This window comes from Hydra vulgaris, chromosome 13 (genome assembly GCF_038396675.1).
Source record: "Hydra vulgaris chromosome 13, alternate assembly HydraT2T_AEP".
Lineage (NCBI taxonomy): Eukaryota > Metazoa > Cnidaria > Hydrozoa > Anthoathecata > Hydridae > Hydra > Hydra vulgaris.
The window spans coordinates 22,285,001-22,297,801 of NC_088932.1; the positions used below are offsets into that span (position 1 = coordinate 22,285,001).

The 12,801-nt window shown below is 28.2% G+C and overlaps 1 protein-coding gene across 1 annotated transcript; it reads left to right on the plus strand.

Moving 5' to 3' along the window:
* Positions 1 to 2,241: 2,241 nt before the first annotated feature.
* Positions 2,242 to 5,246, plus strand: LOC124816019 (cystatin-1-like). Its single transcript, XM_065816851.1, has 2 exons — positions 2,242 to 2,478; positions 4,980 to 5,246. The coding sequence occupies exons 1-2, from the start codon at positions 2,297 to 2,299 to the stop codon at positions 5,227 to 5,229; spliced, it is 432 nt and encodes a 143-aa protein (XP_065672923.1). The 5' UTR covers positions 2,242 to 2,296; the 3' UTR covers positions 5,230 to 5,246.
* The last annotated feature ends 7,555 nt before the right edge of the window (positions 5,247 to 12,801 follow it).

The window sequence follows — 12,801 nt, forward strand, 5'->3', positions numbered from 1 at the left end:
GGTACTTTCGGTTTCGGCTCAAATTTCGGTTTCGGTCGATCACTAACTGTATCTAACCAATTTACCATATGACTTTCTTTAGAGGTTTGATAGATATGTTTTAAAAGTATTTAAAATACGTCAAATAGATGATAATCTAAATATGAACTGATAATCTATATATGAAGGTTTTTTTTTTTGTAGGTGCACTAGCGACTGAAAGACTATCAAACATATTTATTGATCGATTGAAAGAAGATTGTTTAAAGAGAGCTCCTAGGGCTCAGGATAAAAAAATCATATTTGTGATACTAATTTACATAAAATATGTAATTTAAATAAACTTTGTATTTTTATGAATTAACAATGCCTTTAAAATGCTAATATAACTTAAATAATAGCTTTGTCTGATCAGTAAAATTTAAATTTTGCAATTAAAACACCAAATTTAGGTGCAAAACTTATTAAACTTTACTACAAATTTTAAGTAAAAGGTATTTTCCCTTTTTAAAAACTATATTTTGTCCAAATGAAACAGTTTGACAATTTCAAACAATTTTTTTTCAACCCATTATTTCTTATTTCCTTTTTTATAACTCATAACGACTTAAAATAGCTAATAGGAAATAATGAGTTGAAAATAAATGGTTTGATTCTGTCAAACCGTTACATTTGCACGGAAAAAGCTCCTAAAATAAACGCTTCCAATACACGTCCAAAAATCTTTTTTTGAACGTTTATTAAAACCGCCCCATCACCATTTCTTTTAGACTAAAAAAGCACTTAAAATAAACACACCTAAATTAGACGTCTAAAAAACGCTTTCTGAACGTTTATTAAAATCGTCTCATCTCTATTTCCGTTAGACTAAGAAAGCACTTTTAAAAAACGTTTTTAATACACTTCTAAAAAGCGTTTTCTGAACGTTACCGTGCCCACTGGGGTGGCAGTGCATTTGGTTCATCTAACAGTAAGCGTTGATTTTTTTTTGCTCTCCAAATTATACACATAATAAACTTAGATTAACCTAGATTCACTGACAACAACTTTGTCTTTAACAATGACTTTTAACTTTACCTAATATATTTTATGGAAGAATACATCATATATCATTATTGTTAAATGCAGTGGCGTTGTCACCCAGTGCAGTAAACATTTTTGTGTCACCCCTCTAGACTTTCACTAGCAGGGCCGAAATTTATGTGAAATGAAAAAATAGCGGAGTTATAAGGAGTATCAAAAATCAAAACTTGAAAACTATTGGTTTGGCCAAACTATGAGCATGAGCAGATTTGTTATATTCGATTTTTTTCATTTTGGTGTCCTCCTCTGTGTCAGATCGTGATAGTGTCACCCGGTGCGGACCTTACCCTTTTAGCGATGCCAGTGGTTAGATAATTAACATAAATGGCTCTCGACTGGCCCTAAGCGTAAGTTCTAACCGTTGGGGCTAGAGCCTGCGCTCAAATGGTTTATTTAGGTCCTATTTTCAATCAAAAAGTTTTTCAAATCAACAATTTTTTCGACATTTTAATTGTTCATTCTTTTTGATAACTAATTTTGAAATTTTATTTTTAATCAAGAAGTTCTAATTTCGTTGCCAGCTTTAATAATTATACTTTGCAAAAATAACTGGATAAACTTCCACGTTAATGGCTCTTCCACTGTACATTGTGATAAGAAGGTTAGTTCTTCTTGGAGCACTTTAAAAACCTAAAAAATACGATTTTTTACCTTATATACATAAACTTTAAATTTTCTAAAATTAGAAAGAAACACGTTATTTAATATCTAACCGAAAAATCTAACTGATTAGTTTAATTCAAATTATTTAAGTCTCGCTATTGTTAAAACGTTTGATAAAAATAATATCGTGAAAAACAAAAGAAACAAAATATTACAAAAAAATGTTACATTTAAACAGCGCTATGTAGAAACATTACCAATCAAATTTGCAAAACAAACTTGAAACAAATAATCAAAGAGAGTTCGTCTAAAAAGAGGAGGTTGAAAAATCAGATCTCTGCGCGTATTGATGCAATTTGTTAAGATACGATAAACAACATAAGAATTAACAAAAACACGCAATGAAAGCTGTTTAAAGATATTTTAATAACAGTAACGTAAGAAATAAACATTTTAATTATCTAGGAAATAACTTTGCGTAGTTTTTAGTGTCCTAGTTTCAAATCTTTTATTTAACAAAACCGTTTCTTAAAATAATTGTGTGAAAAATGGCAACGAATTGTTTTAAAACTTATATAAATACTGATATAAAGTTAACTAAGTATCAACAGAGTTTCGTCAAACAGATACAATGAATTCAGTTATTGTTGTTTTTGCCCTGATTGGGTTATCTTTTGGACTACCCCCACTTTTTGGAGGAAAAGTGCAACTCACTGAAAAACAAATTGAAGATCTTGTATCTAAAAACGGACCATTCTCTGTAGGTTTGAGCGTGGCTATTGGAAAACTAAACTACGGCAATGCTAAATATCGGTATGATAAAAACAATTTAACGAATGTAGTATATTTGTTTATTTTTAAAACCATTATGCATATATATATATATATATATATATATATATATATATATATATATATATATATATATATATATATATATATATATATATATATATATATATATATATATATATATATTGGCTTAAAAGTTGTCTTCAACAGCATGCTTCACCATTAGTGGGTTCATCAGGAAGGCTTCCTAATAAACCTACTGATTGTGAAACATGCAGTTAAAGACAACTAAAAATTAGATAAGTGTTTTTACTTATTTATTATTGCTCTGTTCTTAAAGAACATTGACCACTCTATTTGTAGAATACACTAACATAATTTGTATATATATATATATATATATATATATATATATATATATATATATATATATATATATATATATATATATATATATATATATATATATATATATATATATATATATATATATATATATGAGCAGCCGTGGCGCAACCGTTAAGCAGCCGTGGCACAGTGGTTAGAGTTCTAGCTCAGAACCCAGAGGTCCGAGGTTCGACGCTAGCTCTAGCCCAACAAGCGACATTGGTACGAAAGGAGGCGTGAATTTCCTGTTAAATGCTCTCCCGCGGTGCTCTGTGATAAGACTGTAAGGACTTCTGGGAGCGCCTAAATAACTACAAAAAAAAAAAAGAAAAAAAAAAAATATATATATATATATTCCTATAGTTTGACGTCTAAACTTACCACTTGTGATAAAAAACGGCTCTTAACGACTTTATGTAGCAGTACTCTTCGCATGTTCTACCTATTTGTCAATTGATGTAACAGCACTTTTTGCATTTACCTATTTGTCAGTCAATGTATGTAAGCAGTATGAAAATAAAAGTATTTAGAATTTTTTCATTTTTATTAAAAAAATAAAAAACAATCCAGTCGATAAAGTTGCGTTTTTGTAATTTTTTAAAAAAGCGACAGAATTTAAGTAGTTACCTCAATTAAATTTAATAGCTTTTACAAAAAGTGTACTTGGTTTTGTCATCTTTAAACACAGTCGTTTGAAGTTTATGCACTGCCTCCCACGCTACCAAAGTTAGTCAACTAACGCCCCCTAAAATATAAGTTTTTTTATATATGTTATTATAACTTATAAATATATATAAGTTATTTTATATATTTTTTATATACATTACAAAGTTCTTTGCTTATTTTAAACGGAAATAGAAAACTAGGTAACAACAAACCGTCTTTTACATTTTCACAATTTTTTAAACTTTATTTCAATTCACCTCTTAAGGACGAGAAGGCCATTACAGACGAGCAGGCTACCTAATTGTGATTATTACCCTCTCTCAACTCTACAACTCCAAAACACGAACCTTGACCAACAAGGCAGCTGTGTGGAGAAACAAGTTAAGCGCGGCACTACCAGAGACGTGGTAGGAATTGAAATCGGAACCTCTCGCTTATGAAGCGAGCGCTCTACTACTACGCCACTACTGCGGTGCATAGCTTCTTTACAAATTTGCCCTCTATTGGAGAACCTCTCTGCAAAGCGGAGATGCTTTGTTTTGTTTTGCAATTACAATACAATCTATCCAATTTGAATATTATCGGAAAAAATAAAAGTTCGAATTAGATTTTTGAATTATAGAAAGTTTTTACGTCGACATTTCACAATGACTTAGTATTTAATCGAATTATTGAGGTTTTCGAATTAAGGAGATTTGAATTAGAGAGATTGCAATGTATCTCTTATAATCATAATGTACATCGTCAATGCATTTTTAACATAGCTAGGTGTATCAAAACAACTGTGACTGTACAGAGACAGATGTTCATAAAAATACAATGACAAAAGACAAAACAATGTCTTAATAGATGGACATTATCTTTAATCAAGCTTGCTGAGGGTTTTAACTTTGAATTATCAGTAAATCATTTTGCTTCAACCCAGTGAGTACAGTCGTCCGTAAAACGTCTATAGAATGCCTTACAGAAGTCACAAGCTCGTATAATGTTCTTAAGACGTCCAAAGAACCTTCTGTACCCGCTGAAAATCAAGTTTTGCCGATAAAAATTTGTATAAACTACCAGGAAATTAAATTTATTTCTTATTGCTTGCTTTCAGTAATATTTATAGTTTAAATTTTTTTAACGATAATTGTTAACCAAAGTAAACTGAGCAAACTGAAACTTTAGGTTGTTTAGTGTTTAGTATTTTTTATTTACAAATTTATATATGTGTATATGTATATATTATATATATATATATATATATATATATATATATATATATATATATATATATATATATATATATATATATATATATATATATATATATATATATATTTATATATTATACATATATATATATATATATATATATATATATATATATATATATATATATATATATATATATATATATGAATAATATATAAATATATATATATATTTATATATTATACTTATATATATAAAAGATTTTTATTTAGACAAGTAAGAGAGAAGATTATTGATGCAACTTCTCAAGTTGTTGCAGGTACTCAATATGAAGTTAACATCAAAGTTGTCGAATCGGTTTGCGAAAATTTACCAATTAATTCAAATTTGATGACGACTAAAGAATGTCCTGCTAAAGAGCAATCTGAAGCAAAAGTCTGTAAAGTTTCTATTTGGTACCGTCCTTTCCTTATTCAAACAATGGACTCCTTAGTTGTAAACACCTCATGTAGATCAGAATAAAAATTTTTAACTTTTAACTACACTTATATTTTTGAAGTTTTTCGTTTCAAATATTTTTTTAATAAACCTACTTTTTCATTATATTTTGAAATAAATTAGAAAGTATTGCAACTTTCATAGAATGTACATTAAAAAACCTTTTATTCCAATTAAGGTAAATGCCTTTCTAAATTAAATCAAGTTAGTTAAACTGAAACAAATTATTTCTTTAAAACTCTAAAATCAAAAGAACTTAATAAACTTTTACTATTGTAGTAACAAATAAATTTCACGAGTAAAGAACGAAGTAGCAATTGTCCTAGTCATGAGGTGTAACTTATTTTATATTAGAGCTGGAGAAGCTCTTTAGCCGTTAACAATTTACCTAAAGAAGAAAAAATTATAAAACTAAATTTTCTTAAAGAAACTTGCAAAACTTAAATAATATTCTTCCTAGTGTATCTCAGCAAAACTTCTAAATCCTGATATGCAAAACAGCTTTACTCCTGATAGGGAATTCTGTTGTAAAAAAATTGATTTAAATTTTCTATAAAAGAAAATTTAAATAAAAAAATTGTGGAGCTATGGGCATAAAACATAAATAAAAATTTGTCATAAAGCATTAAAAAAAACAGCAGCACATGATGAGAAAAAAAAACACGATTTCTAGATTTATAATTGATTTAACGTAGAAAGCTTTATAAATCACTATCGTTGAAATAAAATGCTTCGGTCGGAGTTAAAATAAAAGTTTATTCTGTCATTCGCACAAAAAGTTGTGTAATCTATAAAGGGTTCAACTAATAGGGTGGTTCGTAAAAACAATTTTTTTAAAATATTTGCTCCAGCCCTCCAAATGAGATAAATTATAAATAAAATAATAAATACATAAATAAAATAATAAATGTATAAATAAAATAGCACCAAATTAAAAAAATATTTAATCACAAAATATTTTTAGAGGTTCTCAATACCTTTGAAAATGGCGGCTCCCTATTATTAAAAAGAAACTTCTTTAAAAGTAACGGGTGATGCGAAAGTTATCGGACAAATCCTTGTTTCATTATTTGAGCATTATAATTAGTTTTTGTGGTTTTATGCGTAGGCATAAACGTTCTATAAAATATAAACTTTATTATTTGAAACACAATTATTTAAAATGAGGTTAAATGCAGCTGAACGAGAATCTATTCGAAAGCGACTAAAAATGTTTTTTGTAAATAAACCTAAAATATATAAAAAAAAAAATCGTATATCATTTTGAAAAGGAAGGATTTGCTTGCAGTACAATATATGATAACCTAAAAAGACTTGAAACTGTTCAATCGTTTTCTGATAGAAAGCACCCTGGTCGACCAACATCCTGGACTAGAGAAAAGAAAGCCGAATTAACGAGACTTGTCTACAATCGAAAAGGGGTCAGTCAGAGAAAAATAGGTATTAAATTCGGTGTAAATCAATCAACAATTGGTTGTCAGTTAAAAAAAATGAATATTAAATATAGAAAACGTGAAAAGACTCCAAAATACACTATAGAACAACAAATAAAGGCAAAGAAAAGAAGCAGGAAACTAGTTAACCAACTCTATAACACAAAATTGCTTCTAGTCATCGATGACGAAAAATGCTTTTGTTTTGCAGGGGACAACATGCCTGGAAAGTCTGGATACTACACAAACAACAAAAAAACATGCCCAGAAAGTGTTCGTTTTATAAGAAAAGAAAAATTTTCAAAAAAATGATTAATGTGGATAGCCATATCTGACCGTGGTATGTCCGAGCCATTGTTTCGCACTTCCAAGGTTGTAGCGATCAATTCATCAATCTATATTAAAGAATGTTTAGAAAAACGACTTCTTCTATTTATTCACAAGTATTATGGAGACTCTAACTACTTATTTTGGCCAGATTTAGCAAGTTCTCATTATTCTAAAGATTCTCTAAATTGGATGGACCAATACGTCTATTACGTTGATAAAGAATCCAATTCCCCAAATGTGCCTCAAGTACGACCAATTGAAAATTTTTGGGGACATTTGGCACAGAAGGTTTACGAGGGAGATTGGCAAGCTTCAACAGAGCAAGTTTTGATTGATCGCATTAAACTAAAACTACAAGAAATTGATTTAAACTTTTTACAGTCGCATATGAAAGGCGTCAGAGCAAAACTGAGATCAATTGCAGATGGTGGTGTTTTTTCATATATAAAATAATATATTTTTATTAAAAGATAAATGCTTTATTTAAAAAAAATATAATAGTAGTTTGTTTTTTTATTTATAAATAAGTTATTGACGTTTTTATTTTGTCCGATAACTTCCGCATCACCCGTTATGTCCACCTGGGTCTGAAAAGAAGCAAATTTATATTAACATTTTTTAGATTAAAATAATAATCGTTTTATTTAACCAAGTGCCGTCAATAATCCCTAAACAAATAAGGATTGAAAAAATAAAGAAAAAGTTTTCTTTAATTCACTTTAATTTAATCGATTGAATCGATTGAACGTATTTTTTATCGCATAATTTTGAAAATCTGTCAAAATGTTTTAAAAAAAAATATCACTAAGGAAATGGTTCATATAAATAAAATTTATTAATATGAAGTTATTGTTATTTAATAACATTTTGTTTTAGAAAACTCTAAAAAGTTCCATTTTTCCAATACAACTAAATCAACCTAAATTATATATTAATGAAATTATAAATTAATGAAAATATAATACAGTTGTAATTATCCAATTTCTATTCTAGATTTACTTATTTTTTCTAGTTGAAACTTAAATTTGTCAAAGCTTCATTAAATTCATTTAGGTTTCAAAAAAAATGGATTTTCGTAAATCCGATAAAATTTAGAAAATGGTTCACAGATCTTAGTCGACAAAAAAGCTTTTAGGCCTTACTCGGCAAAAAATAGATACATTACTCCCACCCCTTTAAAATTTCTTCGGGACGGCCCTGGGATTCAGTATAATTAGCGTACGTTTATATGCAGTAATTAGAGGCTCTCATTTAATTAAAAGCTATTAAATTTTTTGCGTTGTTCAAATATTATTAATAAATTTGCCATGTTTTGATGCTAAAATAAAGAAATTTAATTTTTCATAAAGAAAAATATGTTAGCTAGAAATCCGTTTCATTTTTGCTTAAAAAACTACGCATAAAAAAATTTAGTTTTTACTTTATTTAAAGATACCATTTTTATGTAATATGAGCATGCTCGAATTACTCAGTGTTTTTCATTGAAATTACATAGTTTAAAGTAGAGTTGTTAACCGGAAAATGTAGTACAATTCCGGAAAAATAAAATTCTTTCGAAAAGATATTGAGAATCAGGAATTTTATTTTTCGTACCGAATTTTACGAAACAAAAAAAACTGTCGATGTTCATTTCGCAAATGCTACTTACGAAATATAGCCTTTCGCAAGTTGAATTACGAAATAAAACTATTTTGCTACTTACGAAAGTAGTGCTTACGGAAGTCGCACTTGCGAAATAAGCTTTTTCACTAAACGACGTTTCGGAGTCTATAAAAAAGTTTTGTTGGTCAAACGGATATAATTGTGAAAAATAAAATTTTTATATACCAAAATGTTTATGAAAAATTTTATTTTCATTATTGCTACATATGAACATTTTAAGGTTTTATTTTTTAAAATAATGATGAAAAATCAAATTTCTTTCAAAACGAAACTCTTTCGCAACGCAACTTGCGAAACAGTTCTTTTCGGAAAAAAACTTATGAAACGCATCATAATAAATATTTAATTACGCTTTATGAATCAAATACGTATAATTAACTAAGTAATTAAAATACTATTTTTTTATATGGTATTGATAAGTTTCGGTTTTAAATTTATATAAAAGAACCAAGACTTTCATATAATATACTTTTTAGAATGTCATTTAATGAATAAGAATCAAATAATAAAGATAACTTGAACCACGTTAACATACGAATGCAATTGGGAAATCGGGAAACAATTTCTTTGTTGAAATCAAAAAAAGACCTAATTCAAATGATGAATGCTAAAACTTAATTATATAATAAAAGGCCTAAAAATAGCTCTTACTTGTTTTCAAATAGAATAATTTTATGTTTAGTCAGTTTCAATTTTTTAATTTTGAGGTGCTCTGTTATATGAGCTTTTGCTTTTATATTGCTCAATAACAACAAGTAAATTTAAAAAAATTTAAACACATCCTTGATTAAACACATCAATGATTTTTTCTTAAATGTTTTCCTTAATAAATAAAAAAGTCAGGGTGGTAGGGTTGGAAGGTGGAAGGGCATTTGTTGCGCCTTGTACCGTTAGCCCTGGAAAATGCTTCCCAGTGGGCACGGTACGTAAAAAAGACATCTTTTAAACGTCTTTTGAACCGTTTGGACGTCTATTGAACGTTCAAAAGACGTCTTTTTTAGGTCCTGTGCCCACTGGGTTTGATTTTCAATATCCCAACGTTATTGGGACTATACAACTGCTGAAAGTTTTAAAGTTCTAGCTGTTTTGGAGAGCAGTAAGAAATTAGTTGCAAGATTTTGTAGCAAAAAAACGGTTTTTACTAATTTATTATTGCTCTGTTCTTTAAGAATATTGAGCACTCTGTTTGTAGAATACACTAACATAATTTATATATATATATATATATATATATATATATATATATATATATATATATATATATATATATATATATATATATATATATATATATATATATATATCTGTGTGTGTGTGTATAAACTATTGAAGAATCATTTAACAAAATTATTTTAATTAAAAAATAAGTAATAACACTTTTTTTGTATAACAGTTTAATGAATGCTTTTGAGTCTATTCCGTAAGCGCACATTCCGAAACGCTCCATCCGTAAGGAACTTTTTCGCAAGTATTCTTTCGAAATGATTTGTTTCGCAAGTTTCTTTTCGTAAATAGTTATTACGGAATTAATATTATTTATTTTTTTCGTATAATGCGTTGCGGAAGGTGAATTTGCGCAAGTACAACTTCCGCAATAGCAACTTGAAATACGGAAGATAAAAATGCGAAATTTTCCAAAGTTTTTTGTTTACGGCGAACAACCCTAGTTTAAAGTCCTAAAATTAAAGTGGTTTTAATTGCTTTTTGAATAAAAGCAAATCATTGTAAAATTTTTTGATATTTTATTAACATTAAATATCTTTTTGTAATTTAAATTTAAAAAAATTAATTTTTTATCGTTTATAAAATTACATTTAAAATGTAATTTTATCGTTTAACGATTTCAGTTGATAAAATTGAAGAAATAATAAAGTAATTTTTTTGTAAGTATTGTTTCAATAAAAAATGATTTCTTTTAAAGTCTAATTTTAAATTTGATTTTTTAATGAAAAGTTTTGTTAATAACGAATTATTATATTCCACAAATTAGTTCTAATTGTCAGGTTGGTATTTTTTTACTCAATTAATGTTATTTTTTTGAGCTAATTTAAAGTGCTCATATTACCAAGGGGTCAGTGTAATACGTGCACCTTTGCTACTTTTTTAAAACCTCTGGGTGCATCTAGGTGGGTCATGAGTAGTGATTCCTAAAAGTTTAAATATTTTGTAGATTTTTGCTTTAATCATTCTGCCAAAATACTATTGGGTCAGTCAACATTAATTTCCGTTTATAAATTTTTATAAGCAGCTCCCATTCCTCCCGTTTTCAAAGCTCCCTGCCCTCTTAAATTTTGATTTTATACTTAGGGGTATAAGTTGAAAAATAAACCCATTTTTATTTTTTTTAAACTTTAAGAATAAATTAGTAAAGTAAAATGCAAGTTGAAGCAAAAATATTCAACCATAAATTTTATAGACGATTTGTTGAAAGCAAAAATAAACTAAAAATTTCACACAAAAAATAGTGATAAATTTTTATCAAACTCCAATTTTTTTAACGCATTTAAAAAATTTTAAAACATTTAATGAAAACAAATTTAAAAAACTTTACAAAAACAAATTGGGTTAATTTAGTACAACATCAAAGATTACTTTCTGATCTATTTGAATCTGACTTGCGCCGTGCATTTACAAAAACGACTGAATTTTTTTTATCCTCTTTTGTGCTCGCACATTCTGCTTTCTTGTTTTTCACTAACGATGTTGTGCGCTGGGTTACTTTTCAAATATTTGGTGGCTGTACCAATATGACTCATAAAAATAGTTTTTGTAGCTAAAAATGAAAAAACATTGTAATATAGGATACATATAAAACATAATTAGCTGTTGTAATGGATCCAAAACTCCCCAAAATGCAAATAAATGACCAGAATGGAATGATCAATGCTTTCGCATATGCATAAACATGCTGACGTTTGTTTATGCTCAAATGCTCAACTGATGCCCAATCATAGAAGTATTTTGCTTTATAAAGAAAACCATAAAGTAAAATAAAGAAATTAGCAACACTAGAAAAAAATACAATGAACGCAGAAAAACGGATTGCGATGTTAGAGTCATTGTTGTGCTTTGTCGTAAAATGTAACACCATGTTTCCTGCAAGAAGAGATAGACAGCACAAAGACAAAGATATTTTCTGTAAATACAAAATAATCGAGTTCACAGACTTAATTAAACATAGGACGGCGTGGTTAATGTACCATAGAGTAGAAACCAAAATAAGTTTAGAAAAAAATGTGAGAAACTCAGGTATCATATTTTTTAGTTCGAAGTTCAAACCATGTTTGTCAACTTCAACAGATTTTGGAAACTCTTCCACAGTAATGTCGAGTATAAAAATACAAGCTACAATAGCAATAGCTGCGTCGGTCATACTTTCAATGCGTTCTTTTGAAATATTTCCTTTCGAAAAATGCATTAAAAATAAATCTTTTTCAGTTTCTTCATATTTTTTGATACTGACAAATAAACCGTTGCCGAACGAGCCAGTAAAGTTTACGAATGGTAGGCATTAAAATCAACAACGCAATAAAAGCCCATAAAATGCCATAGTGAACCAAACAAAATGCACCGGAAATCACTAGTATCATTAATCTAAATAATGGTTTGATCATCATTATCATGGCAAGTTCTTAAAGATCAGATTTTGACCATTTTTTTAAAATCACTATGTAGGAGGTTAGGTAAGTGAGTTGCATACAAAACAATTACAATATCTATTATTTGAAGTTTACCTAAAGATGTGCAGGTTATCAAAATTGAAACTTTTGAAAAAGGGTAATGTTCTTGCAATGACAACGAGAAAGGTAGAATTGTAGTGGCCAGCATTTCAAAAAGAACCAAAGCAAGAGCAAAACCATCAACGCGTTTTATCACAATTGCTCTAATATTCATGTTTTCCAGATCGAAAGGACAATAAGAAATCCTAAAAAGAATATAACAAACTCAACAACAACATAATTGATAAACTCAGGAAAGTGTTGCTCATCTTTCTTTTATTTAGATTTCTAATTGGAAGTACAAGAAAAGTTGTGCATGTTGCCATAACAGCATCGTAATAAGCCAACATACGGTTTGAAGACGAAATGTCACCTCGATAAAAATCATCCGGCAATATTTTATTTATATGCTCTTCGTAATATTTTTCAAGTGTTTTTGGTATATCCGAGTT